The following is a 17,103-nucleotide window of genomic DNA, read 5'->3' as shown; positions in this document are numbered from 1 at the left end:
ATCCTGTCCTTAAACCTTCAGTGAATCCAGGTACCCAGGAATCACTGGCAAAAGTCAGGAAAATGTGACTTTAAATTTGTCTTCATATTAGTAAATTTAAGCTTTGAGCAAATTTTTATCTCATATGATGAACTAGATATCAGCAACACCATCACAGCAATCACACAAGTCACATTTCTGTGATATTTTGTTGAGCTGTCTTCATTTACTTGCATTTTCTGAGCAACATGACTCTGCTGGCAGTGAAATTATCCTTTTAAGAAGCTTGAAAGTTAGTAAACAAACAAAAGAGTTTGTGTTTTGCAGTAAGATGTGTCCAGAAGAGCATCCATTCAGCTAATGGACACACACTGAAAAACAATGAGTGGACACGTGTATGAATATGTAAATCTATGACTGTTCTGCAGTCCAGCAAATGCCTGACAATCGAGATTTCAGTGACCACAGCTTTTTCACACTTCTATCCTTGACCTAAAATGTTAAGAAAACAAACACTCATTCATAAATCAATTCTCTAGTAGGTTTTTAGTCAGAAAAAAGGATGGATAATCTTTAGCTGGGTATTTCACAGCAGTGTGATTAATGGCAGAATGGAAATGCAAACATATATGATTTGCTGTTAGACATGACATTTGCTGATTATGAGAAAGCACTTAATGCATTAGGAGAAATTGGTAGACAACATTTTCAAGCCAAGGCACATGAGAGGTTATAGTAAACTAAGATATATTAGCTAGAGTTCTCCAGCATCCTTTACCTAGAGAAAAAAGCAGATAAGATATCATAAGGAAAGCAAAAGTATTGTAAGGAAATCCTAATGATCATACGTAATTGTACCTCAAACGAGACAGAATTTGTAATCAGGTTAAAGGGAAAAAATGTCTTGAATTTTTTTAATAGTCAAAGCAAAACAATGGAAACTGATAAGTAAATTGGTTATTATTAATGTTAGTTTTGCACTGTCTTCTTTGTTTATTGAACACTTCCCAATGGACGCAGAATTATTTTAAAAATTCAGACTCCTGTTTTTTGGTATATTTGTCTTGATTATTTCCAAATAAAAATATTATAGTGCAAATTATTATGAATAAAATACAATTATTATGGTTATCTAATATAAATGAAAAGATGCAAATAGACTCCTCTGTTTACTGACTAAGAACCTCTGGATCTGTGCTTTGCCATGAAACATCTGCTATGCTAAATTCTCTCTGGTATGAGAACAATGTTTTTGGTTGCAACAATTGATAACATAGTCATTTCTATTTGCACCGTCCCATTAATGTGACCTGTACTTCATGAAGTTAAGCCTTTGCTTTCTTTCCTTAGCAAACAGAGAATAACAGTGGATGGGAGGAGCCCAGCAACTTTTGCAATAATTTGCTTGGTGTAAACCATTTTTTTTTCTGCTAGAACTCAATTGCTCTCTACCTCACAGTGCCTTAGGGCTCCTGTGCGTTACTGCCAGAGACACATGCTGAAATTAGAATAGGCTTTGTTTTTAATAAGGAGCTTAGTCAATGCAGCCTATCCTTTGGCTAATTTTCAACGGCTCGACAATATGGTCTCTCACTGATCCTCCCCCTTAGGGAAAATCTTCTCTGGAAAGCATTCCCTTTTCCCAGCTACTTGCAAACCCAGAAGATTACAATACTCCTGCTGGCAGCTCTTTGCTCAGCGTCAAACAGCTGTCACTTGTCCTGTTCATAAGACCATACTTACCATCTAGAAGCATGTGTTATAATAACACCGCCACTGTAGCACTAAATAACATTAATTTAGATTTACGTCATCTGCATTCTATATATCACTAGGGGATATCAGTATGAATTGGGAGTAAGTGCTTTCAACAGTCACTTTCAGAAGCAGTTGTGTGTTTTATCATGGCACATGCCATTTCCTATTTTTGGTTTGAGGGAGGCAGAAAAGGTATCATTGGCAAATCCATAATACCTGATACTACTTACGGTATGTTCCTACTTCCATAAACTATAATTTATTAGGCTATTTGCTTTCTTTTCAAGTAAGGTCATAAGTAAAAAGAAAAAAATTACTATTAAAGATTAGGCAGCTAGATACACATATGTATATTACATGATCATACAAACATAACTTCTTAAGAGAATGTTTCTGCTTCTAGAAAAAGAGGCATAAACTTTCACAGCTACATTTCCTTCAAGACCACACTGTTGAACCAGTTTGTATCAGCTAGAGACTTGATACAGTCATTAGACACTAAGCCACATTTTGAAAAAAAAATTGCAGCATCCATGCACTGTCCCCTCTGCAGTCAAGTAAGAAGTCAACTATATTTCTGTATACATAGCCACCACAAAATGATGACAGAATTGCAGTTCTATTTAAGGACAATTTCACAGATACATAAATATAGCCTTAGAAAAGACCTAGGTTTCCCTTCTATTTTCCCCCACTCAAATAAAGTGAGAAATGAAAATCCTAACTTACAGGAGTCCACAGAAAGGTTTTGGAGAGGGAGGAAGATTGTTGGGGGTTTTGTTTGTTTGTTTTCTATATAGAAACACATTTTTTCATAGTTACAACCTCATTCTATTGGAATGGAGTGGAAATTAGCCAAAAGCAGTAGTCTTCCTGCTACACTATGAAAATCCTGTTTATTATTACAGTGGTTTGCATTTGCTGTGTTACAAGCTTCTCTTTAATGGTTTTGGTGATGTATTGCAAAAGTTACGCGTGCAGTTTTAGAGACTGATTTCCAAGGCCTCAATGCCAAGAAATCAGGCTTCGACCCTTGATGCTTTCCCATGTTTCCCGAAGTGTTCAGTGTCCAGAAGCAGCCTTTGTTCTAGTGGGAACAAGTGAACTCTTTGTCTTTTTTTTTTTGGTATGCCATTCCACCCTCATATATACCACGCTGTACCTGGGGACGAGAATACAGCAATTAGGCACAGCCCTCTTGGTTAAACTGTACTTTCTAAACACACTGGAATGTAATCATTTTAAGAGCTCCTGAGTCGAGAGCCCAGGACACACCCTGCATTCCACCTTTGGGTAATGTGATTTATTTCCAAAGCCATGAACATGAGCAGAGTTCAAGGCTGTGACCTTGCCTCCCGTCTGGTGCTTTAAGGCAATTTGTATTCCCTGAATGGCAGGAGGGAACTATTCCTCCGTGACTCTGAGTCTGGGGTCTCTGGTGGGCTCTGTTGTGGGGGACTGGTTGTAAGTAAAACTTAGGAGGTGTTTTTCTTGTCTTGGAAATAGTCTAGCCATGCCTTTACTGCTTTACTGTGACTAGGGATAACTGGGTCATTAACATTCTTTGTATTTCTATATTGTGTAATGCATCACTGTGTAGATAATTGATCTATCTCCAAAAACATTTGAGTTGTCCGCATAGCATAATGCTTTACCATTCAGCCGTATTAGCTTGGGTCCCGGAAGCGAAATAGCCATGTTAACATGTTCTCAGCAGGACTAATTAGTCTGGGCTCAGAGCCATGCTCGTGCAGCTATCCCTCTTCCAGTTCTGGAGGCAAATCATTCCAGCCGAGATTTAACTTACTGTTTATTACATGCTTACATACTTTCTTTGTCACCATAATATTGCCTGGCTGCAAGGCTCACCATGGGTAATGTTTTTTTCTGCTTTTTTAAATTTAATTTAATTTTATTTTATTTAATTTTATTTTTAATTTCTCAATGATAATGATTAAAACCACTTCAAAAACGTCATCTCTAGAAAAACTTTGGCCCTTTTTTGCCCATTGAGCATCTTTGCAGCAGTGGGTCTTTCAGAAGCCAGCTCCTCTTGGACTTCCAAATTTGATATTTGAATATTATGTGCCATTTGAATGTTTTCAAATTATGTAGAAAAGCAGATGCTCATCAAGATGATTTCATTTTAAAGGCTGATGTGTTGGAGACAGGCCAGTTTCATATAGTATCTACTTCTAACTGTGATGAATTAAGAGATGTAACATCAGGCTTTGTCAGGTCTTTTGGTCCAACTTTCCTTATTGGCAAGAATACAGGAAGTTTTGTATATTTTTGTCCCTCATGGGTGTGTTTCAACGAAATAATTGGTGTTTTTTTGAGGGGGGAAATCATGATTTGCAGATGAAGCAGAAATATGTAAGCTATGCTTGTATATAAAGAGGTGTGACTGAATTTTACTGAGCCTCAGGGAAAATGAAAAAGACATTGCAGTGTCAAGATAGAGCTTTAAAAACTGGATTATGGAAATACAGCTGCACAGTCTCTGAAGCAAACTCTGGAAATCATCCTAGTTGCCAGAGAGACTCATTGTAGAAGACACTGTCAGTAACCCACTGGCTTGGAAGTGGGAAGCCTGCAGAGTTAAGTGGAGTGGAGTTCCTATGTCTAATCCAAAGCTCCTGACTTCAGAGTGCTTTGATTCAGATGTTTAAATATCTCTAAGAGTAGCAAATAATAACTTTGTGATTTTGGAAACTTTCTGATGTGATAAAATTAGCTTCCTTTTTTTTTTTTTTTTTCCTATGAGTATATATAATATGAAAATGTTGCACAGTTTACAGTTAAGGTTTTGCTGTTGATTGAGTACATTATTGTAAATGCAGATGTTTCAGGATGCTCGATTATAAAGGACTCTGTAAAATGTTCACCTATTTTTTTTGTTTTTCAGTCTCATGCTTTTCCAGCTCTCAGCCTGTGGTTGTCAGTACTGTGGTCACACTGTCCCACACTAGTGATTTTAGGCATTTTATGTATCCAAGCGAGGAAAGTAATTATCAGGCTTTCACTTCAATCAATGAAGGCAGGTGACTGGTTTTAGAGGAAAACTCCTTCCATCTTCAATGTAAATCACTCTTTGAAAGACATATTTTCCACTGATTATAAAGGGAGCTTTGCCCTACTTAGTCCCTGGAATGTGAAATTCAAGATATTCATATTTAAGAATGTGAAATTCTGAATGACGAATTCAGAAAGAAACCAGCCTATCTCAGTACTGTAACTCACGCTGCTTCAGTTTCACAATGCTCTCAATGCATTCAAATAATATAAATTCTTATCTCCTATTTGATATTAATTACATCATCTATCTAGTCACTTGACTTGCCTGTAGCTTCACAATCAAGAATGCTACATTTCATAACCTGAAGGTTTTGTTGGTATTTGTTGTTTTTTTTTCTCTATGTTCTTTTTGTATCCTTTTAATGTATTTATATCATATCATTTATATTAAGTATATGTGGAGGTTTAGATGAGAGACAGGTAAAGGCAAGTCAAACACACTGGAATAAACTATGAATAGATTATATTCAAAATTTAAGGCAGATTTTCCTGAGAATTCCTTAATATATTTTATTGGTTCAGCCATCACCCTTTGCTCACTTTAAATTTCCATTGAAGTTGGAGGGAAGAGCCTAATGATGGGTATGGTAGAGTACATCGACTCTGTGGCAGCCTTTGAACAGTTTTGGGGAATATTCCTAATACTAGCTAACCTATTGGAGGTAATGTTAGCAGGATTACTGAATGGCTTTGCGGTAAAATAGTGCTTAGTTTTATCATGTCATTTGTCCCAAACCACATTCAAACCTGCTGTTGTCATCTCCCTGTCTTTACCTGAGCCTGTAAGATTCTGGCTTTTGTTTTTTTCGTGGCATGATTAGTAACAGTCCAGAATTTTTCTTTGCTGTACAGTTAGACTTTCCAGTTTGGATCCCATCCAAAGATAATCCAGTAGAAACCTCTGGGTGTGATGTTTAAATACTTTCCAAAATAAAAATCGACATTTTCCATAGTGAACCAAACAGTTACACATGCTTGATGCGAGTACATTGCCATTCTGAATGAAATAACAACAAATCTGATCGAGGAGCAGGAACTCAAAACTAAAACACTGTTTTTCTCACTCATAGTTCAGACAGAGGGCTTTGCCACAGTAGATCTGGCCCCACAGTCTTGTAGTTTTTGCTATGGTTGCAATAAAGACCCTCTTTGCCATTGTCTTAATGCCTAGAAATAAGTGAATGCCCAGAGTGGTATCCTTACCCATAGGTCTCATGTCAGCTTTCCAATGGTACTGAGTCATCTTACCATACATTCAGCCACTTGAGCTTCATTCTGGTTTCATGCCAAAGGCTTCCCAGGTTCAGTCTTGCTGGGCATTTACTCATTTCAGCCAACGAAGCCCAAAGCAGGCTCGACACTAGCCACGAAACTCCTGCATACCGCTGACTATACAGTTGTGTGCCTCTCCTGCCTAATCCTGCTGCCTAGGTAGGCAAGGGCATGGATTAAGACAAATGTTTAGCTTTTCTGTTTGTAAATATACTGCCCTAATCCTGAGGACCCTTTAGTCTTAGTGTCTGACATGATGGGTCTCTCTTAGGAGGGGGAAAATAAGCAGGGAGCCAGGACAAGCTGTGCTTTAGGTTCTGGACTGTGGCGGATGATCATTTCAGAAAGATGTTCAGAAATGACAAGTTCTATGGACCAAAAAGCAGTCTGGGTTTTTGCACATCTGTACTCTAGACTATGAGTTTTCTGTTTCAAGTGGTGATGGTATTGAGCTCTCAAGAAAGATGTGAAAAATGACTGTAGAAGGATTCTCTGAAAACAGATTTGCCTAAGGGAAAGCTTAACGTCCAAGCCAAATAAATCCAGAGGAACTTCTGATTATGTTTCTGGAGGAAATAAAGGGTGTTCAGCCTGAACCCTGATGGTCTGAGGAGCACTGTAGAGACACCATGCTGATGCATCGCCCTGTAAATCAGGAGGGCTGAGTTTATTCCAGGCTTTCTTCATGAGGTGAAGTTCAATTCTGTGCAGTTCCTATCAGGGATCTCTGTGTGTTCGCACCTTCAGTTCTGTTGTCTAATTATGTTCAAATGCTACCGAAGTGGCCCAGACCTTGCAAGACACAGTCCATAGGCTGAAGAATTGCATCATTCTGCCAGGCTACACTTGATAAGGGATGTTGCTGTGAGTAAGCATGTGGTACATGAGGCTGAGTCCCACTCAATATGCAGTCCTATAATCAGAAGCTTTCCCCATGAATTGTTCTGTAATCTCATAGAAACAGCAGAATTACTAAACAGAGTCACCACTCTCGCTGTCAGAGGGGGACTGCAGACACAGAGGCGAACTGACTTTCCCAAGTTTCCTCAAGGTATGCATAGCAGAGCGGTCAAAGATCTAAAATTGCATGTGCCTCCTTTCCCTTTCTCTTGTTTATATTGCAAGTGTATTTTTATTCTCTCTCAAGTCAGACTTTATGTGTTGTTTGATAGTTTTGGATCTGACCCATAGCCTGCTGAAATCATGGGAGGAATCTTCCATCTGACAAGAGTACGGTTTGGACAAGAAATTCTGAATTCCTGAAGGAAGAAATCTTACTTTCCTGTGTTAGGTCAATGCCTAACAGAGTCGGGTAGGGCCAGAATATGCAAAGTAAAATGAAAGAAATTAAAAAAACCCTTTGAATTTGAAGACAGAAGTCCAAAGAAGTTTGTTAGCTGTTTCTCCATTTATAAAGTCTCCTAGAAGGGTTGTTTTTTTTTTGCATAAAGTAAGGCTTTGCCGCAGGGGGTGCGATTTGTTGCTGATGGCTTTGTAATGTAGCTAGGCTTCACACAAGAGAAGGGCTCCAGGGCCTTTTGCAGTTTCAGCACTTTTCCCCCTCTGTTCTCCAGCATTTCCTTTTATTCAGGCCAGGAATTCACTTTGGATGGTCCTTCTGTACATCTTGCCACTGGCTCTAATTAATAACCTGCTTCTAGAAATTCCACTCATTGTCTTCTTTTTTTTTTTTTTTTTTTTTTAATTTAAGAGGCTTTTCAGGATAATTACTGTCTTTAAAGTTTTATGAATCACAGTGTTTGACATCTTTGATGTTGATTGATTTTCAGAAAAATGCACTTTTTGTTCTAATGTTCAATTTGTCACTGTTACTTACACACAAATAAGAGATTTAAGACCCCAAAGATGCAGATGTTCTTTAGCTTTGTTGCCATCTGTTTTCCTGCCTACTGGATTCCAAGACTAACATTTGTGCATTTTAATGAAGCTACATTTATATGATATATAAGATACAATAGAATACAAAATAGATACAACAGAAAGTCTTAAATATAAGTTGATTTTAAATCACTTGTTCATATTTTTTGTGATGATTTTTATTTTCATGATAAACTTTTCTGTAACTAGAGGGTTTGAAAAATCTGTTGTTTTGCTCAGTTACATATAAATTGCAGATCAGAAAAATGAGATTTTCATGGAAGTCTCCAAAGAAAGGCATATGATATGACCTTAATTTACTTCAGAAATTCTACATTGTGGCATTTAAACAGCATTCTTACTGCATGTCAGAAAGCCATACACTTACCTGTGCTCATTGAAGTTGTGCATCAGATATTTGAGTTCTTCATGTAGTTTGGTAGAAACCCGATTTCTGACTCCAACAAATTATTTTTCTAGAGCCAGCTCATTGAAAAAAGTTGAAATGTTAGGATTTCTACAGAATAAAAGTCTGTCCGATTTATTAAAATCATATTGGATTACTTCCACATTTATGTAGATAATATCTGTGTTTAAATCTTTCTGATATCTTTTTTGGTAATATTTCCTCAACAGGTGACAGATTGAACTGCCCACCTTCTAGTTGGCAATTATCTAAATCTCTAACTCAGGCGAACAGAAGTAACCAAGATTTTACAGGCATTTCTTTCTGTTAAAAAGAAGGTATTTCAGGCAGAAGCGTTGGTATCTGTTACAGCTTGTGAGATTACAAAGCAGTATGTGCTAATTAAACCTCTATTTATATTCAAAAAGAAATATGCAGTCCTAAGTGCCTTCATCTGTACTGTAACGAAGTTTATAGTAAACACTGCTAATCCAGTGCTTAGAAGTGATATTTTGGGAGCTAAAATTTCATATACTCGTGGCTGCTCATCTGTTACAAGTAGATTAGCCATATTTTTGGAATGAAAGGCTTGTTCATGCTGCCTTCCCCTTGTCTCGGCACTTACATTTATCTTGTCTTCTTGTCTTACCTCCCTGAAATATTTAGTGTTCTTTGTCTTCAGTACCAGTATCTCTTGTCCAAAACCATTTCAGTTCATCCAGTTTACCATACACTTCCTGCAGGGTTAAGGCAAATCCTTGCTTGGTGTAAATCGGTTCAGCTGTCTGCTTAGGATTCTGTAATTCTGTGTTTGAATCCTTATTTCTTTTCATCTATGCACTGACTGGCCTTTGCTTTGGTAATTTTCTCTCTTCCATCCATTTTTTCTAATCCACTGACTACCCAGCCTGTACATCTTATGATATTAATGCCATGCTCTACATCCAGCTCACAGCATTTGAGCACATCAGTGATTCATTGCAGGCAGATATTATTAAATAATCTTTTACACAGAAGAGACAAAACTGAAAAACAAACCAAAAATAAAAACAAACAACAAAACAAAACAAAAACATCCTCCTAATAAAATATACATTTTGTTTTATTCAGCCATGGCAGTGGTAAGAAGCATGTTGGAGGGTATGTCAGCATATTAGATGTGCAAATGTCTAAATTAGTGAAACGTCTTTTCAGTTTCTGCATTTCTCCACCATAAATGTTTCACTCTCTGGCCTCAGAAGGACTTGGTAGATGATGGAGTGCTGGCTGGTCGTTGAATTCCCCTTGCTCCTTTATAAACTGTACAGTGTTATTGGCAACTTTTGGATATGTAAGGCACACCTAGTGAATGTCTCTTCTAATGTCTCTTAAATTCAAGTAACATGGTTAACATAGTGTCCTGGCTTGAGAGTGAGGAAATATGGATACATCTTAAATCCAGTGGAATCTTACACTTGAAAGCACATAGCACTTGCTAAGACTGCTTCGTTTGAGCACAGTATTTGGTTCACACTACTCTTTTGGAACTCGGTAGAACTACTGATATATTTAAAATAAACATTTGCGAAAATGCTCTTTTGGATCACGACTTAAGGGTGGTAAAATACAAGTATGGGTTTTCCCATCTCTTGCAGAAGATGAACGCCTGCGACAACAGGAGCAGGAGTCAGGCAAGGGTGATTCTTCCAGTCCAGCTCCATCACATCTTGCTTCCTCCACCCTTTCTGATCCTAGCCAAGCAGTTAGAGACATCTCAGGGTCCTGTGATGCTGCACTGTGTCCACCAGAAATCAAAGTGGAAGCCCTGCAATGCAAGAATTGCTTAGCTAAGAGGAAGGAAAAGCTTAGTGCTTCTTGCTTTTTAAGATTCTTTGTTTCATCTTTGTAATTGTTTGGCTTTAATTACACCACAAAGTTTATCTGCTGTGCCTTTGAACAGAACACACACATGCAGAGCTTCTTCTTCTTCCTATTGGCTTCAGGCTGCTAATTTTGACACCTTTGTAATAAATATGTTGGCTAGATGCAAAGCTTCAGGCTTGGCAGGACCTCAGGAAATCAAGAGAGGAGGTAACAATTCTTGTAAGAACAGGAGTTCCAAAGGCGATATATTAACAGGAATCACTTCCAACTGAGCTAACCTATTTAAAAGTAGCAAGTACATGAAAAGCCAAAATGGTTAGAGTGCATTACCAGAGAAGTGTTACTCCTTGTGAAGTGAGTTTCAGCACTTAAAGCCATCTTTCTGAATGCCTGTAATATTTATGATACAGCCCTGAAGGACCAAATGCAATCTATGGAAATACCACATAATTTCCACCACACAGTGTTTCCTACTGGCTGGTGCTATACCTTCAGAGTTGCAAAGCCAATTAAAAAAAAAATTCATTTCTCCTAGTGAATCCAGAGGGAATTAATATTTACGACCAAGTTTGTGGTGCTTAAATTTACAGCATAGATCCCCTAAGCTTCAGAGTTTATAAATGAAAAGAAGTAGGCGCCTTCATGGGGTAATTCAGACCCTATAGCTGGGAGACTACAATGGTGATAGCATTTCTCTTAAGTGTTTGAATTCTTGGTTCCTGCTGGAGTATCATTGCCTTTACAGTTTTCAGTATGAAAAAAAATTGAGGCCTAAGTAGCACTGCAGAACCTGAATAGATCTGTTATTTGGGGTCAAAGTGGACAGATAAGTGTAATTCATTAGATTTTTCATGTACTCAATGGAAGAAGGTAAACTCCTAGTTCCAGCTTCTTCAAATTTAAAACATTTTTAAGATCCACTCAAGAGATCCAAGTCAGAAGGATAATTCAAATTTCAAGTGACCCTTTATAGATTTTTTTCTTTCTCCAGTGACTAAAGGAAATTTGAGTATGTATGGTCATGTCTTAGAAACTCAGAGTAAAATATTTTTTTAAAAAAATCCCTTTTGTGGAGGATAGATTGATATTTCCATAACAATGATTATTGAAATAATATGATTGTTTGTTTTCTGGAATCTGTATCTCTCTGTACTATGTACACAAAACAAACAGTGCAGTATTTACATCGCAAGAACTCCAATGTTTTCTCTTTTGAGAAATCTATCTAAAAATGTTTTATATTTTTATTGAGTTTGTAAAGAATTCTTGAAGAACAACTAACTGCAAAAATTAGCATCACAGGAAACAAGAAATCACATGATATAGACATATATTTTCACAACATTTCAGCTGTAGAGCTGGTGAGAGAACTTTGCAAGCAGATTTGGATATAATTAGGAAATTTGAGTTTCCACCCTCTGAGCTGAGTATTGACTACTGGTGCTACTTATAAAAAGACTGTATTACACTGTTTTTGGCTACACCCTACTCCCTCAAAGAAAAAAAAAAAGAAAAAAGAAGACTTTGCTGTTGTTGTGATAATATCAAACTGTGGCATCAGACTGAAGCAGCACAGTCACACTGCGCTACCATCAAATATCATTCATTAAAACTCTTCTTATTTGTTAATATTTAAGTATTTTAATTTTATCTTTTATTAGAATGATATGGGAGGTCAAAGAAGCTTAATAAACAAGTGGACTACTTTTCTGAAAGCCAGGCTTGTGTGTTCGATACCTGGTCCTGAAGGAGCAGACACACATTTTGATGAGCTGCGTAAGTTGATTTATCTTTAATGGTCAGTTTTGACATCAGTATTGCTTGGGGTTTTTTTGTTGTTTGTAGAAGCACTATGTCTTGTTCTGATTTTACTCCTCTTCCAAACAGTGCTGGTAATATCTCTGACTTTTATCAGAAATTACAACTGAAATGACAACTGAAATTAGCCTGATCAGAAATAAGAATTATTCTAATTGGAAATATTTTCACTCCAAAAGCTGGGAAGTGAAAATCTGATTCTTTATAAAAACCAAACTACCTGCAAATGGAGAAACTTCAGAATATTAGCACAAATTTGCATGGCAGAAATTTAAAATTCAGACAAAAATAAAGCTTCGTTGTATATTTTCAAATCTCCAATTTATAAATGGTAATTGCAGAAATATTCAGTGGATGTTTAATTAAAAAACCCAACATTTTTCGCATTGCAGAAGATATATTCTTACTTTCTACAAGAGACGAGAGAAACCCGCTTGTATATGGAGTCTTCACTACAACAAGGTATGTGTTAGGATCATGTTTGCCCCTGGAAACAAATGCTGAAGATCTTACTCAGGCCTTTTATTAAACCCTTCTATTACTAGACCCTGATTCCTGAGAGCAGTGAGAGACTGCCTGAATAAGGCTTGCAATATTGGGGCTGTAGTCATTAAGGACAATATTTTCAGAAATGGAAATAATAAATTATTTCCCTAAACCTTTGTATGCCTGATTTTTGAGAATGATTGTAAAAAATAATGAAAATTTAACAATCAAAAGCCTGCTGGTTTATTTCAACTTTGTCTAGTTGAACTTCTTACAAATTTCAATCATATTTATTGAGCAACCAATAATTACTATTTAAGACAAATCATTGTTGTGAAGCATTATTTCTATAAGCAACTTGGAAGAACAACCCATCTTTATCTCAAGGGGATAGATTAATTAATGAATGAACCTCTCAGCTGCAATAGTGAGGTGTTCTATATAGAATTGTCAGAAAGGAAATAAATAATTTTTGCTTTTGTCTCCATGACCTTTGAATTAAGTGTAAATAAAGACTAGCCAAATGCTGAACAGTATGAGTACAATGACGAATTGCCAAGGCACTCCTGCACTCAGAAGCAGGTACCACAGTGGCTCCATAGAATATATAACTACAAAAAATATTTGAAATTGAATGAAAATTTGTACAATGAATGAAATGTCATATGAAGTAACTAAAGTGTTTTATTTTAAAGAAAAATACATTTTTAAAAAAAGGAAAAAGACATAGAAAAGGAAATAAATGCTTATTTCTACCTCTTTTTATTGTCTGTCCAATGCAACTTGTAATTCTCAGGCACATCACCTGTAATAGCACTAATATATGGACTTCCAGATGTGAACACATTGTAGAGGAATGTCCTTCATTTGCAGAAAATTCTAATCAAAATTGCTAATAAATGATAGCTGGAAACTGCCAGCCACTAGAAAAAAATGACAGTCTATCAAGAGGTCCAAAGGCTAAGTCCAGGTTTCAACCAAGCAAAGCTTTAAACTGTAATGACAGTGATACTAAATATCTGTAGTTATTAGACCTGCACACACTGTCTATTATTTAGCACCACTTATATCAACTCTCAGATGTAGGATTGATCCAAACCCGATCAGACTCTGGAATTAACTAGTTCACTGGATGAGCCATGTACTGAAGAGGTCTTCATGGCATTTGTATCTATCCACCTTCTTTTTCAGCTCTGTCTTCAAGGGCTCTGCAGTGTGTGTGTACAGCATGGCAGATATCAGAGCTGTTTTCAATGGCCCTTATGCTCACAAAGAGAGTGTGGATCATCGGTGGGTACAATACGAAGGTCGCATCCCGTATCCCAGACCTGGTACAGTAAGTGTCTCCTTAATTACATACTTCTATTTTTACTCAAAAGCAATCATACTTTACACCCCTCCCCGGATTGGTAATTTATATTTTCCACTCAGGATGTTTCAAATTATCCTCTCAACCCTTTCCCTTCTGTTGACAGCTCAGCCTTCTACCTACCCTGTAGGTATATAAATATACATTTTTCCATGTCTCTGAGATAACATTGTGTACAGACTGTCTATTTCCTGATTGTCTCTCATATTGTGGTCTCCTACTGTACAGCTGTATTTCTATCTGTTGGGATCACCTCTAAGGCATCAACACTTCATAAAAAACAAAAGGCATTTCTTCATGGAGTATTAAGTTATGATGAGGCATTTTATTTGAAGTCTTGTATTTCTGTTATCTTTGTGTCTGTTAAAATCCTGATCCTTGAGATATGGTCATTGATTCTACTACTTGTGTTTGTGCACGTGTTGTGTTTTGAAATAAAGTAAGGAGTTAGTTGCTGGAGATTTTATTTGGTGAAACATAGGTGATAGGAAGGAAAGAGATGTTTGATATCTGGAAACACTTCTATATCCCGGTCTTCAAATGTAACAGATTTTCAGATGTAATAATCAGGCCAAAACAAAGAGGAAAATATTGAAAGTTTATTAAAGAATTATTTCCCCACAAGACAATTATTCTGTCTTGGTATTAAATTTGGAAAAGAACAGATCTACATTGCAGCTGAGGGAGAAAATAGTATTTCCAGAAATGCATCTGATTTTAAAAAGTCATCACAAGCTTGAGCAACTCTTTGTACGTACAATGTGAAAGAGCAATGATTTAAGAGTAAGATAGATATTGCCCAGGATAGCTTTACATTATCTTGCTCATGTATTCAGTGAACCAGTACTACGCAGCTGCATAAATCCAGCGAAGCCCTGAGCTGCTGATGTTGGACTGCAGTTGGTACCTTGCCTAGAAGCCACCTGGCTGTTTCTGCACTATTTCTCTGGTTTAACCTTTGCTTCAAGTTACATTATCTAGCTTATTTAGCTCTTCTTTTCACACATTTCCCTGTGTCTTTGTGTTTTGTTCATCACCTTTCCAATGGAGTCAATTACATGGTCCAAGCCTGTGCTCTTTGCTGCACTCGGTGGTCCCAGGCTTCAGCAGATCGGGCCCTGAGCTCTGATTCCCTCCTTTCAACTGCAGACAAGTCGCAGAGGGCAGCTCTCTCTACAAAGACCGAGGCGGCTCCAGAGATTGATTTGACCTGCCTAGGATCTGTGCTGCTGCAGCAAATGTGCTCCTAATTTAGACATTTTAGGCACTGTAGGCTTATGCATCTCTCTCTCACACAGAATATATGGTGCCCCCAGAAAAGAAGATTACTTTTTTTTTTTTTTTTTTTAAGCATGTGCAACTCCATTACTGGTTAAGAAGTGCAGATGCATTTAGTTTTAAGTACAAAAATGGTGCCAGTGAGAACAATAGCTGGTCCCATGGCATCTAAAGAGATTAAAATAACTCTCTTGAAAAACTCAGAGAGCCCCATAAGGATGAACACTCTGCACAGATAGACGGGTCATAAGCTCATTGCATTTTTGAGTGTATTAGCCATCACATGGTTGAGCTGGGATTCACAAGGAAGGAAACATGTCATGCTGAAGCATGTCAATGCTGATCTTTATCACTGATTTGAATATCCATGCTTGCAAGTTTTTTAAAAGTTGTACAGTTTAAAGCTAAACGGATATTTTCCATAAGCCGGCCCTTACCTCTCCAACTGCTTCCTTTGAGCACCTGATAACAGTTGTGAGAAAATGATCTCAGATATCCTGAGGACCTTTATACCAAGTGGATTTCTGTAGGAGTTTGTCTGACAAAGGACTGAAAAGGGAAGTGGATTTTACTGAAGAAACCTCTTGGAAGAAAGATATCTGTAATATTTGCTATGTAGATAAGGTAAACGTATTACTGCATAGTTATTTATCTTTTGTCTTAGTGAGCTGGACTACTCTGAGACTTCAACATACTTCAGGCTTGATTTAATATAGGGTATTGAAATAAGTAGATTCATGCCATGCCCTTATCCTATAATGGGCTATGGCAAACCTCTGGATAGAAACAGATTTAGGCTGGGATCTGAAAAAGCAACACAGTGCTTAAAGGTAAGGAAAAGAAGCAGCATGCTACGTGCCTGCAGAATGCTGAAATGCTCTTCCTTGAAGATTAGTTTCATCATTTCTTGATGAACTAGCTATGGGCTAGTTCAGGAGTGATCAGAACAAAACAACAGAGATAATCTATCCTTTTTTTAAGTTACTAGAACATTTTTGAAATTTAAGCTCTACCTAAATGTTGCCTAGAGTTAGAATAGCCAGCACTGCCCTGATTTTATATTTCTTATATTTTAAGTTACTGGCAAAGTCTAAAAATGGCTACACTAGGAAATGCGCTTCCTTTGATGTTTGTCTTTGAGAGAGGCATTGACTTCCTTTCAGCATTTATACAGAAGCAGGAGACTGCTTACCCTAATTTAACTTTCTGCTCAGCTGCCTTTATCTCCTAAGTAAATAAAGCTGTTCACTATAGAGGCTGTGACCGCTTTGATATTGAAATTTTGACAAAATGCTTCCTGTGGCAATTTGTGTCAGAGATAAACTCCCACCATGACCATGATATCATGCCTTCGCAATGCTGGGCGGTTTGCAGGCAAGCAGGAGCCCCTGCCTGCCTGGTGTCCCTGTGCTGCGGTGGGCTCTGCCTGCCCTCTGCCGTCCTTGGGAGACCCCTGAACGGGGATGCTGGGGATCTCCAGCAGGCCTCCACACCATTGATTCTGCAAAATGTACAGCTCTTTTACTCTTAACTTCTCCCGATGGTATTAAAGAGCAAGTGGAAATAATGGGAATTAAACAGACGCAAGGCTTCGAATCTATTTCAATTTAGAAACTGAAAAGAAAAAGAGACAGAAAAAACATCCAGCAGGCAGCCCCACCATGAAGGGCTGTTTGAAAGCCAAGGGAGCTTTTGTTCTGACTTCTTTAGCTCTTTAAAAATTGGGCCTGTATATCTGCAACTGTCCCCAGATAACAAGTCCAGTTTTCTTGCAGTCTCTTAGGGTTTCACCCAGGAAATTATCCATTGATAAAGAAATCATCAAGGACTTTCTTTAAAATGTGTTCTGAATTCTGGAACAGAGTTTTCATAATGTTTTCTCAGTAATCACAGGAGGCATTTGAACAAGATTTTCAGT

The 17,103-nt window shown here is 37.5% G+C and overlaps 1 protein-coding gene across 1 annotated transcript in view; it reads left to right on the top strand.

Moving 5' to 3' along the window:
• Positions 1-17,103, top strand: part of SEMA3D (semaphorin 3D) — a 96,213-nt gene that overhangs the window by 47,773 nt on the left and 31,337 nt on the right. Inside the window, exons 8-10 of the mRNA XM_074168513.1 lie at positions 11,896-12,010; positions 12,445-12,514; positions 13,730-13,874. Coding sequence (XP_074024614.1) covers positions 11,896-12,010; positions 12,445-12,514; positions 13,730-13,874 — 330 coding nt within the window. The remainder of the gene's footprint in view (positions 1-11,895; positions 12,011-12,444; positions 12,515-13,729; positions 13,875-17,103) is intronic.

Source organism: Numenius arquata, chromosome 2 (genome assembly GCF_964106895.1).
Source record: "Numenius arquata chromosome 2, bNumArq3.hap1.1, whole genome shotgun sequence".
Lineage (NCBI taxonomy): Eukaryota > Metazoa > Chordata > Aves > Charadriiformes > Scolopacidae > Numenius > Numenius arquata.
Note: the sequence above shows the minus strand (reverse complement) of the source record. Positions and strands in the feature narration are given on the sequence as shown.